General features: G+C 38.9%; 1 protein-coding gene across 2 annotated transcripts in view; it reads right to left on the bottom strand.

Moving 5' to 3' along the window:
- NT5C2 (5'-nucleotidase, cytosolic II) overlaps positions 1-13,782 on the bottom strand; it is an 84,223-nt gene that overhangs the window by 54,476 nt on the left and 15,965 nt on the right. For both annotated transcript variants that reach the window (XM_077823250.1, XM_077823252.1), the window contains exon 2: positions 10,234-10,354. In XM_077823250.1, coding sequence (XP_077679376.1) covers positions 10,234-10,334 — 101 coding nt within the window. In that variant the 5' untranslated portion in view covers positions 10,335-10,354. The remainder of the gene's footprint in view (positions 1-10,233; positions 10,355-13,782) is intronic.

The raw sequence follows: 13,782 nt of genomic DNA, 5'->3' as shown, positions 1-13,782 counted from the left end.
TAAAAAAAAAGACACTAGGGCAATTTGGTGGCTCACAGTCAGTCAATCTAGTTCCTGTCTAATTGCAATCATGCTAAATGATAGTACTCCTACAGAGGGACTGGCCTAGAGGTTATCCTCAACCCGGATAAGTCACCAAATACTGGATAGGGGAGGAGGCCTTAAACATGCACACACTGAAGAAGAGCTTCCTGATATTGACACATCAATTTTATTTTCACATTCAAACTTATGGTACCAATACTAGCTTACAGTAATGCAGTTTCTTCTTACCAATGACTTCAGTCAGAAGCTAGATGTAATTCTGTCTCTGTGTTAACTCATCTCAAGGCACCGCCTATTAACAGGCTCCAACATCATCATATAACAAGGCTTGTAATTGATATTAACACTAACAAAGGTGGTCCATTTAAAGCTGCACATAGGAAGTAAACTTTTATTCTGAAGATGAAAAACCACTATTGGCTTTGATCGTTCTCTATGCTGTTGTTTTATTCTTGTGGACTTTTATGAGTGCAGAGAATGAGGAAGTGCCTGATGTCTTAGATACAACCATCTATGAAACTAAAACTAACATTTCATACAGATTCCTCATATTTTGGCTAAGACTCAGAGGTTTTGGGGGGGTTTATTTTCCTTCAGGTTCCTTTAGGGTTTAATATTTTCAAGCTTTTCTCAGTGTACTCTGTAAAAATTATGTGGTAACATCATCCAGAGGATTGTAATTCCTTGAACAGCTGTACAAATCAATTTAATAACTAAGCAAACTTTTAGGTGGAGGGGAGCCAACTCTAGAAGTTTGATTTTTGAGCATTTTTGTCTGTGGAATTTAGGCCCACAATCTTCTAGTCATCAGGCTCCGAGTCATAGATACTGCACCAGTTAAACCAGTCTCAAGAGTGGAATTTCTGTCAATAATGTTAAATATTGCAGCCATCAACCAGAGTGATATAACCCAAAAAGTGCAGCATCTGGAATAGTTGATTCCAAATGTTATGGTAAGATATAATTTAAAAGGGACAACTTCGAGTTACAATGAAACTGTAGGCTTAATTTTAAAAACTAATTTTTACAAAGTCCAATATTAATAAAAAATGAATTTTTACATCAATGATTTTGTTTGAATTGGAATGTTTGCAACTCAAATATTGTAGCTTTGTCCTAGTGCGTGAGAACCAGAAAGTTTACCTAGTCTATTTCTTTTGTCCAAGATGTAGGAAATGCATGAAGTAAACAAACAATGTAAGTGGTGATATGCAAATTTGATTTTTAACATTCTTTCAGATTTAATAAAATCAGGTATAATTAGTAACAGGTAAAAAAAAACAGAGTTCTTTTTTGTTGTTGTTTTTACGAGTGTACTTTTAACCCAATATGGAATCTTCATGCTGGATCAAAACTTAATATCAGTTATCATACTGAGCTCCAGGTTGGCAGGCTTGTCATATTTATAGTATCTCAGCTTTCTTTTTAACAGTCACATCCCTCCAGCAACTGGGTCTTTACAACAAACACCAAATATCACAAGATTCACAACAAAATTGTGAGATTTGGTACAATGCATTTAAAAAGGAATGAAGAACTTAAGGATTCATACTTTATTCTTGATATTTATCTTTTAGGAATTTGCCAATAGTGCAGATGTTTTTCAAGAGTGAAAAGCAAAGTGGGTCAATGCTAAAATAATTTTAAACAACTGGAACTGACAATGGCGGCAACAACACTGCAAACAATTGTGATAAACACACTTCATTTATACAGTACAAAGAAACCACCAGAAAAATATACAAGTCTGATATGGATTCCATTTACACGAATTTAAACCAGGAATAACTCCAGTAGTCAATGGGTGAAATCCTGGCCCCACTGAAGCCAATGTCAAAACTCCCAGTGACTTCAACAGGGCCAGGATTTCACCCCATGAAGTTATGCAGCTATAAATCTGGTGAAAAGGAGCACCAGGCCCTAGAGCTATATTTGCACCATCATGATTTAGTTACATTTATTAGAAGTTTGATTATGATACAGTGATTTCATACTGTCCATAGGCAGCCCAGAAGAGACTCCCTCACACCTTGACCAACCAGCTTGCACGGGGAGTCCTAACTAAATTGAAATACCTCCGACCGGGGGGGGGCCCTAGACTAGCTGCCAGCAACTGGCGCCCTAGGCAAATCATGCAGTGGGCGCCCACACTCCCAAACCCCAAGGGCAGATCTAGGCTGAGGTTTTTGGTAAACTGGGAAACATTTTGACCGTTTTTTTCCTTCTAATGTTTTTTAAGCGTTTTTTGGTTTTTTTTAAACAGAGGCTTAATTGTTCAGTTTGTCCATCCATCCAACCAATGTTTCTGAGATCAGATAAAATAGAGACACGAATATTCAGAACTGATTTGTACACAGCTAGATGATATCAGTCCGATTTCAAATAAAAATGCATTAAAAATGTTAATTATAATTTTTTATTACAAATCCAAAATCATCCATTACGCTATCCTGCTTTAACAGCCATTACCACCACATCCAGTACAGAAAGAAATAAGAAAACTCTTCAATGAACTTTAACCTGTATTTACAAAACACTCCAAATAAAAAAAACACTCTACTCTTAAAACATGACTTTTCTTGCTTTAAGTTTTGAAAATTCAGTCACTAGTTCTTTTAGATCCAGTTTTCCAGCTATTTCATGCTCTATTGACATTGTGGCAAGTCCAACGAGTCTCTCTTGCATCATTGTTGAACGCAGATACGTTTTTATCAATTTTAACTTTGAGAAGCTACGTTCCCCACTAGCTATGGAAACTGGCAAAGTTAAAAGAATGCGCAGAGCTATAAAAATGTTTGGAAAATTGTCTGAGTTTATTTTCACAAACAAACTTCAGTACTTCTTCAGGTGTGGATGTTTCTTAAGTAGTCTTGAAACATACTGAAGCTCACTACACAAATCTGTAGCATCAATGTCTATTGAATTTTCATGAGTCAATGCCAACTCCAGTTTTATACAAAATTCTCTTATCTGTTTTGCTGTTTTCTTTTGCAAGCTGTGGATATCATATAGAAAGCCAAATACTGACTCTAGCTGCTGCAGCCGTTGAAATCTTTCATCAACAAAGTGAATAGCAGTATCAAGGACTGCGAAGCAGAAATTCACTTTGAACCTTTGTTTTGGGTTCTGAATGGGTGTGTCTCGTCTTTCATAAGAAAACTTCTCTTTCTTTTGCCGAATGGGAACTGCCTCTGGTTCAAATTGTCGGAAAGTCTATTTCTTCAGCAAGCTTGAGAGAATCTACCAGTGTTCTTTCGAACCCTTCATCACATCTGAATTCCTCCAGAATATTTTTAGTTTGCTGCAGTTTTTGAATAGCAGAATATATGTTCAAGTTCTTTTCCTGAAGTTGCTTACTAGTGAGGTTAAACTCAAAAAGGATATTATACCACAAAATGAGTGAAGTCACATATTTGAACTTGGAAAGGCCATTTGCAAGAGCTTCGGCATCTGAATGTGCCATATTGCCAGATGATCCAGTAAAGGTAGTATCGTCAGAAATTTCAAATAGAGCATCATAAATGTTTCCGAGTTCATAGCGAAGAGGCTTCAAAGCATCAGTGTGACTCTCCCATCTTGTCTGACTAAGTGGTTTCACAGTTAGAGAATCCACATGGCGAGTCAGAATCTCCCAACGGCGTATTGAGCCTGAGAAAAACACAAACATGTTGCACCGGGTCAAAGAAACTGCTTGCCTCCAAACAGCATCTAGCAGCATCATTGACAACCAAATTCAGAGAATGCACACTGCAAGGAACAAAAAAGGCCCTAGGATTGATTTCCATCACTCTCCCTTTCACACCATTGTCTTTACCCTTCATATTACTCCCATTATCATAGCCTTGGCCACGTAAGTTTTCAACAGATAATGACATTGTTTCAAGCTCTTGTAGAATAGCTTCAGTCATAAATGCTCCAGTTGTCTCCTTCAGTGGTACGAAACCCAAAAAACGTTCCTTTATGAGCACTTCAACATTAGCTTCATCTGCAGACTTTTCCATATCCACAAAACAAATGATAGTCATTTATTCAACATGACTCACATCTGGTGTACAGTCCAGTTTTATTGAAAATCATTTTGCAGAATGGGCAGCTTCTACAATTTTCTTTTTAATGGCATTTGCTAGGATTTGAATCAGTTCATTCTGCATATTTTTTCCTAAATAATGAATGTGTGTTTCATGATCAGTTATTTTACGTAGATGCTCCTTCATGACTGGATCAAACAAAGCTAGGTATTCAACAAATTTTAAAAAGTTTCCATTACCTGGAGTCTATAATTTTTCATTTCTACCACAGCCACGGAATACTAAATTTTGCCCACCGAGAACTCTCATAAAAGCAATCAGATGCTCTAATATTTGTTGCTAATATTCTTTTTTCCTTGATCACACAAATTTTCTTCATCGATAGTTTTTTTTTCCCCAATCGTAATTTAAGTTCTTTCCAATTTTGAAAACATTCCAAATGTTCTGTACTTCTTTCATGTGAAGAGAGAACTGAAGATGTTTTTCCAGTCCTTCAAACCATTTTCAGTAGGTGATTTACCAACTGCTTGATTTCTAAACAACTTGCAGCAAAAGCAAAACACAGAGTCCTTCGACACTGAATATTGTAACCAGTATCGATGAATTTCTTCCCCATTAATGAGTTTCCTCTTGTAACGCTGAGCAGAGAATTTTCTTTTATTTCCATTCTTAGGGAAGGGAAAGTCATGAACTTGTTTGGGTCCATGTTCCACGAGAATTTGCTGCACAGTCATCACATCTGGGCCATGAAGCTAGGTCCCCATACTGTAACTTGTTCGTAACTTCCTCATCCTTTCTTCCTTCTAATTCATTTACTTCAACTTCTGCATGTCTCTCTGAAGGTGAATAAATTTTCTCCACTGCCATATCAGTCTGATGCTGTGATCTGCCTTCATCTAGAAGTAAGTTTCCATCATTTTGAGTTTCCAAACTGCTTTTTTGTGGATGTGAGCTACCATCATCTCGAAGTTCCAAACTGCTTCCATGCAGATGTGAGCTAACCTCCTCTCCAAGTAAAATTCCTTCATCTGGATGCTGTGAACTGCTTCCATCTTTATTTGTATTAAAGAGAAGATATTTCAGGAAGGATCCATGCTGTTTTGCTTGGTCCTTTTCCTTCTCAGCCTTTCATTTACGATACTCCGCTCCTGAGGGTTTTCTTTTTCCTCTTTCTGCCATGGGGTATTTGAATATTGTTATGTACTGTGCTCCCGACTGCAAGCATTACAGCGTTAAGGATGGCTGACACACCCACCACATGGTTGGTGATATAAACCACATTGCAGCCACCCCAACACATCTTTTCACTGCTTAGAGGTTCAATGATTTGTAACATACACTCACTTACCTATTAAAACAGTTAGTTACAGCGTTTACTCTGAAACAAAATGACCTTTTTTGACGTTATAACCCGACACTGGTTGTTTGGAAAGTAATCCCCTTCCTCACGGTTACTCACTTGGAGTGTGACGTCATCACTTTCGTAGCCTATAAAGCATTAATGCTGTTACTTTTCTTTTATGGACCTTATTTATTATATAAAGAAAAGGAGGACTTGTGGCACCTTAGAGACTAACCAATTTATTTGAGCATAAGCTTTCATGAGCTACAGCTCACTTCATTGGATGCATTCAGTGGAAAATACAGTGGGGAGATTTATATATACAGAGAACATGAAACAATGTGTATTACCATACACACTGTAAGGAGAGTGATCACTTAAGATGAGCTAATACCAGCAGGAGAGCGGGGGGGACCTTTTGTAGTGATAATCAAAGTGGGCCATTTCCAGCAGTTGACAAGAACGTCTGAGGAACTGTGGAGGGTGGGGGGGCGAAATAAACATGGGGAAATAGTTTTACTTTGTGTAATGACCCATCCACTCCCAGTCTCTATTCAAGCCTAAGTTAATTGTATCCAGTTTGCAAATTAATTCCAATTCAGCAGTCTCTCGTTGGAGTCTGTTTTTGAAGTTTTTTTGCTCTGACATCATAATCAAAAAGGCTGACAAAGGACGTGCTGTCGTCATCATGAATAGGTTGGAATATGAACAAGAGGCTGCTAGGCAGCTCTCCAAAACCACTTTCTACAAGCCATTACCCTCTGATCCCACTGAGGGTTACCTAAAGAAACTACAACATTTGCTCAAGAAACTCCCTGAAAAAGCACAAGAACAAATCCGCACAGACATACCCCTGGAACACCGACCTGGGGTATTCTATCTGCTACCCAAGATCCATAAACCTGGAAATCCTGCACGCCCCATCATCTCAGGCATTGGCACCCTGACAGCAGGATTGTCTGGCTATGTAGACTCCCTCCTCAGGTCCTACGCTACCAGCACTCCCAGCTATCTTCGAGACACCATTGACTTCCTGAGGAAACTACAATCCATCGGTGATCTTCCTGAAAACAACATCCTGGCCACTATGGATGTAGAAGCCCTCTACACAAACATTCCACACAAAGATCGACTACAAGTCATCAGGAACAGTATTCCCAATAATGTCACGGCAAACCTGGTGGATGAACTTTGTGACTTTGTCCTCACCCATAACTATTTCACATTTGGGGACAATGTATACCTTCAGATCAGCGGCACTGCTATGGGTACCCGCATGGCCCCACAGTATGGCCAACATTTTTATGGCTGACTTAGAACAACGCTTCCTCAGCTCTCGTGCCCTAATGCCCCTACTTTACTTGCGCTACATTGATGACATCTTCATCATCTGGACCCATGGAAAAGAAGCCCTTGAGGAATTCCACCATGATTTCAACGATTTCCATCCCACCATCAACCTTAGCCTGGACCAGTCCACACAAGAGATCCACTTCCTGGACACTATGGTGCTAATAAACACCTGGACACGATGGTCACATAAACACCACCCTATACCGGAAACCTACTGACCGCTATTCCTACCTACATGCCTCCAGCTTTCACCCAGATCACACCACACGATCCATTGTCTACAGCCAAGCTCTACAATACAACCGTATTTGCTCCAACCCCTCAGACAGAGACAAAAACCTACAAGATCTCTATCAAGCATTCTTACAACTACAATACCCACCTGCGGAAGTGAAGAAACAGATTGACAGAGCCAGAAAAGTACCCAGAAGTCACCTACTACAGGACAGGCCCAACAAAGAAAATAACAGAACGCCACTAGCCATCACCTTCAGCCCCCAACTAAAACCTCTCCAACACACCATCAAGGATCTACAACTTATCCTGAAGGATGACCCAACACTCTCACAGATCTTGGGAGGCAGGCCATTCCTTGCTTACAGACAGCCCCCCAACCTGAAGCAAACACTCACCAGCAACCACACACCACACAACAGAACCACTAACCCAGGAACCTATCCTTGCAACAAAGCCCGTTGCCAACTGTGTCCACATATCTATTCAGGGGACACCATCATAGGGCCTAATCACATTAGCCACACTATCAGAGCCTCGTTCATCTGCGCATCTACCAATGTGATATATGCCATCATGTGCCAGCCATGCCCCTCTGCCATGTACATGGGTCAAACTGGACAGTCTCTACGTAAAAGAATAAACTGACACAAATCAGACGTCAAGAATTATAACATTCAAAAACCAGTTGGAGAACACTTCACTCTAGTCACTCGATTAGAGACCTAAAAGTGACAATTCTTCAACAAAAAAAAAAACTTCAAAAACAGACTCCAACGAGAGACTGCTGAATTGGAATTCATTTGCAAACTGGATACAATTAACTTAGGCTTGAATAGAGACTGGGAGTGGATGGGTCATTACACAAAGTAAAACTATTTCCCCATGTTTATTTCCCGCCCCCACAGTTCCTCAGACGTTCTTGTCAACTGCTGGTAATGGCCCACCTTGATTATCAATACAAAAGATTCTCCCGCCCCCAGCCCCCCGCTCTCCTGCTGGTATTAGCTCATCTTAAGTGATCACTCTCCTTACAGTGTGTATGGTAACACCCATTGTTTCATGTTCTCTGTGTATATAAGTCTCCCCACTGTATTTTCCACTGAATGCATCCAATGAAGTGAGCTGTAGCTCACGAAAGCTTATGCTCAAATAAATTGGTTAGTCTCTAAGGTGCCACAAGTACTCCTTTTCTTTTTGCGAATACAGACTAACACGGCTGCTACTCTGAAACCTTATTATATGTGAACCAGTTATAACAAAGAAAAGTTCATAATTATACAGCCCAATAATAACGCTATGGTTTAATAACGCTTAAAGATACTCACATTTTGGATTTATAATGCTGAAAGACATTATTCTTTGGCACCAAGAAACATAATTTTCCACAGTATTCACTCAATTCTTAACCATCTACCTGTGATGTGTGTTAAAATGACCGTTTGACATGTATCAACTCGCGATATCTCTGCTCTACATGAATTTCCAGCTATGTGACCTTGATGTATATTCGAGTTAGGTGTCACTAGCACTGCAGCTCTTGCCGTTGGCGGATGTGTTTCACTGTGGCTGAGTTATTGCTTATCAAAATTGCTGAGTGGGTCATCTTGACCCTACGTTGCAAACTGGAAAAAAAAATTAGCTAAAATATTATTTATTTTTGCAGTAAATAAAGGATTTGACATATTAATAAATCCTCAGAAATGCAGAGAAATTAATTATAATTCATATTCCCTCCGTACGCACACCGGAATTGAAATAATGATGTCTTTGTTATTTTATTTGTATTTTTTTCATCTTTTTCATTTTTCCTCGAATTTGGCGCCCCATTTTACTTGGCACCCTAGGCGACCGCCTAGTTCGCTTATATGGATGGGCCGCCCTTACCTCCGACTCAGCCAGACACCAAAATATATTAAATAGTAAAATGCAAAGTTTCAGAAATTCACCTTGGGCTTCACGATTTTGCCTTTACATGTCTCACCTAGCACAACTTTGCCTATCATAGCACGGTAAGATATTTTCCTCTATTTAGAGAATCAAAGATGTATAACCTGTAAAACACCTTCTAGGAAGTAACACCCTACATGAACCACAAGTGAAATAGGACATTCGGGTGTAAAATATCAATTGGGAAACTTGGTATTTGCATTTCCTTTATCAGATCTATATCTCCCTCCAAGACACTGTCACAACATTTGTTTTATTTTCAAATTCTGATTCTTTTACTAGAATTTGAAAAAACAACTGATTTCAGTTGTGCAAAAGGGGTACATATAGCCTCTTTGAATACGATAAAATAATTACATTACTTATTAAAATTACAGTTAAAACTTTTACACATACCTCCCTCAAACAACAAAATTTGTCAGTCATTACATCTTTTAAAAACACCTATAATTTTACTGCTTCCAGTTAAGTCTTTTATTAGCACACAACGCATCTTCCTCTAGAAAGGAAGGATGATCTTGAGGTCCAGGAACTGAACTTGGCCTCAGGAGATCAGGATTCAATTCTTAGCTCTTCCAGATGTCCAGTGTGGTCTTGGGAAAGTCACCTAATCTCTCTGTGCCTCAGTTCCCCATCTATAAAATGGGGATAATATTTTCTTTATTTCACTGTCTTGTTTAGTTAGCGTATAAACTCCTCGGGGCAGAGGCTGTCTCTTACTATGTTTGTACAGTGTCTACCACAATGTGTCTACCTGATCTGGGTTTGGGATTCTAAGTGTTACTGTAATACGGATACTAATATTATAAGATGTAATACTAAAATAACCTCTGTTTTTGTATTTCACTTCCCCCATACTTATATTTATAACCTTCACTGTCTAAATAGTGTCTATGCTTTCCCACTTCGCACTGGAATAATATGGAAGAATTGGAACAATTACTATGACATTTTTGCTACTGGGTATTTATCAACTTGAAAAAAATGAATGATAGTTTCCACTGCAAAATTTGACCTGTGATTAACCTTTCCACTGAGAGTTTACCACATGTAGCTCAACTGTCTAATCTGTAAATTCCTGCAGGTAGGTTTCATGTTGACTTATGTGTTGTATACCACTGAGCAGTCTATTGGTGCTCAGTAAATAACTCCTGAATAGGTACGGGGAAGTCTTTTTCAAGTTTCTACCAGTGAGCAAGATGGAATCAAAAATTTGCTTTACATTTCATTTCCCTAACCCTACAAAATATGGGCACAGTTTACATTACATGAACAACATACCGGTGATAGGCTTCCCGACGGTACTTTTTCAGAGCGTGCCCATCCATGTTCGCAGGAAGATCTGCTGCATTCTGGAGTCTGTCACTCCATGAAGTTGTCATTTTTAAATGGTCACTTAATTCTGGAAGAGAAAAGAGAGAAATTTGCTTAACCTGCAACATGTTTCACAAGAGTATTGTACAGCTGTTTTCTGATTACAAAAGGATCTTACAGTACTAAGAAAATTTGACAAGATGCCTGCTGTAACTTGTGTTTATAGGTCAAACTTGTAAAGGAAGTGACCGGCGATGTCTAAACACTAAGAAGTGTTTGCACTTCCAATCACATGAATCCCAGAAAACAAACTTTTGCTCTGGATGCCATCACCAAACACAAACTAAAAATATCAGGCCCAGTATCCGCTCCAAATGTCTTTGAAATACCAATTTAACTTTACCATATATAGCATCTTTCATACAAACTGCACCCCAAAATGTTTCCCCAGAGTTAAATAATGCAGTTTCAGATGTAAATAATAAATATTATCCGATGGGGATAGAAGCTAAAACATACGGGGAAGGGAGAAAACAGATGTTTTCAGCTGAGATTTCAAATGAGATGTAGAATCAATAAAGCAGAGAGATGCAGTGTTGCTATTCCAGATGGCTGGAATTCCAGAGGTTTTCATAGGTGTGTTTAGAGACATAGGCCTTTTTTTTGCTGCTACAAAAAGAAATCAGAATTGTTTTACCTCAGGGTAACTAACGCATGAACTATCACAGGGTAAAAAACACACAGAAGACGAGGCACTGTAGTTTTACAGAGAGGTAAATGAGGTGAGGTCAACCACAGGTGGGGGTCTAGTGCTGATCTTGCCTAGAAGTTTTACCTTGTGTTTATACCTTGGGATAGCTCACACACTTTAGTTACCCCAAGGTACAAATACACATTTTAGCAGTGAAGACAAGGCCACAGGAAAGAGGGGCACAGTGCAAGCAGAGGGAATGGGGAGAGGAGTAGAAAGAAATAACTGTAATAATTTACACTGGTATCATTTTTCAGCTTCACTCCGGTAATATATGAGGCACATTTGCAATGTATGCAATATTAATGAGTCAAATATTAACCATCTCAACTCTCCGGTAAAGTAGGTATTTACTGCCCTCCTTTTACAAATGGGAAGCTAATGCACAGAGAAGTTAAATGACTTTCACAAGGTCACAAACAGGGGTGATTATCAGTTAGGTTACACCAGATCTATAGTTTTAAAACTGAAGAGAACAGTTTTGAATGTTAATTTGTGTGTGTGTGTGTTTTGTATCTAGATTTTATTGATGGCCATGAAAAAACGATATAAAAATCAAACCATGGACAATTTGGCTACAAAAATATGTCCCACACTCAGCACTTTGTGACGACTTTCCAGTTACTAAAAAACAAGATTTAACAAGTAAATCTTGCACCACATCCTGAACCCTCCGAGATTCAGGCTTTGGCAGACAGCCTGAGGAAAGGTATTCCAGAGCTGAGAGCTCTCTACCAAGAATTCCCTGCTACACACCCGGGAGGTCAAACTCCGAGGAACAGACAGCAGGAACATTCCAGCCAACTGCAACTTCCACAACAAGAAAAGGAGTACTTGTGGCACCTTAGAGACTAACCAATTTATTTGAGCATGAGCTTTCGTGAGCTACAGCTCACTTCATCAGATCAGATCAGCTGTAGCTCACGAAAGCTCATGCTCAAATAAATTGGTTAGTCTCTAAGGTGCCACAAGTACTCCTTTTCTTTTTGCGAATACAGACTAACACGGCTGTTACTCTGAAACCTTCCACAACAAGGTACACAGGGGGAAAATGTTTCTGCAATAGCCCATTTCCAGGCCATTTAGGGCTTTATAAAAAATTACCAACAACTTAAATTCCACCCAAAGACAAATGGATGGCAGTACAGAACACAGGGCATTCAATTACCAACCTGGTCTGCTTAAACGGCAAGGCACTCTGCACTAGCTGAAGCTGAGTAATCACAAGTACTGAATACTCATAAGCAGATAGCATTGCATGTCTTGGGCTCCTAGGCACCATGGTAATAGAAATAATAAACAACAATAATAATTGCAGTAGTCCAGGAAGGAAGAGACAAAAAGCAAACATATCTGTGGAGAGAAAGGAAGGATTGCAAACTCCAGGTCAGCTGATGTTTAGAAGGTGCTCTGGGACCTTAGGAGTAATGATGGATCAAATTTAGACCCCAAGACTGCAAACCACAAAGACTAAGATGACATGCCCATCAATTCTTCAAGTGGCTTCAACATACCTAACCTATCAGCATGACCTCTGTCTTTCCTGGATTAATCTTAAAGCAGTTATCTTGCATCTATGGATTAGATGGTAAATCAGAGTTGTAGATTCAGATTACCTGTGTGAATAAGAGTGAAAAGATGCCGCCCTAGGTTTTCATCCCTCTTTAAATTGATGCCAAGGATAGTGACTAAAAATAAAATGGGCTAATCTGCTCCATCCATTTGTAAGTTACTGGGATAAATATCTAGCTGAGTGGGCAGCTGGCCAGTCAAGACTTTCAACTCTGAGCAAATGAAATATGATCCATCTTTCTTTAGTTACAAATCTATTTTTGAGATTAATCATCTGTAAATAGCGCCACAAAAAATAGAAACCTTTGCCTAGATAAGATGTTTTAGAAATATCTCCCTATGATTTATTATAATTGTAGCTCCTGCTAATCCAGTCATAATTAAGCACCTTAGTGTTTCTGATACAGAGCTCATTTCTGAGAGGTATTTAAAAAAAGCTTCCTGTGAAACTTTGACCCAGGCTAGCACATGACACACAAGAGTCTCTGCAGAAGAACATGGGATTTTTAACACAAATTTTGAAATAAACTGATTTCCCTCTTTGTTAGACCATACCTTATTTAGAGAATTACCCATGGAAAAGTTTTGCAAGTGTTGGCATGCCACTGACATTTTCCCCTTCAGGGGGACTTTTACTGGCTATTTTTCATTCCTTCATTTTCTAGCAGATCATTAGAAATTTCTGCATCCCAGAGTAATATGTAATATGTAATATATATATATATATTTATTTGGCTTTGGTACACTGTCCTTGGTTCAATTGATTTTGTTTTTAATACTTTGAACAAGTCAGTTCATAGGATTACATGCCAAAAAAGTATAAACAACAGCAGTGACAATCCCACTTTTATAGTACATTCTCAGAGAGTCTATAAACAGAAAACAAAACCAGCACTAAACCTCTATGTTTCAATATATTCACAAGAAGTTTACCAAGCACTGTTCTGGGCTCCTGTGTTCAGTTTTGAAAGCCATAATATAATTGTTAATACTACTGTTAGGCATTCACACCATGGACAGAATAATAATACCTAACCTTGATTCTCTTGAGCACCTGGCATCTCTGGATCCCAAAGCCCTTTACAAACCTTAAGTATCATAACACCCTTCTGAGACAATTGGTGTTGTTATCCCCATTTCACAGGCTGGAGACCTTGGGGCACAGAGAGGTGAACCGCATGTCACTGAAGTTA

Source organism: Eretmochelys imbricata, chromosome 7, assembly GCF_965152235.1.
Source record: "Eretmochelys imbricata isolate rEreImb1 chromosome 7, rEreImb1.hap1, whole genome shotgun sequence".
NCBI lineage: Eukaryota > Metazoa > Chordata > Testudines > Cheloniidae > Eretmochelys > Eretmochelys imbricata.
This window is presented reverse-complemented; position numbering and strand designations above follow the sequence as displayed.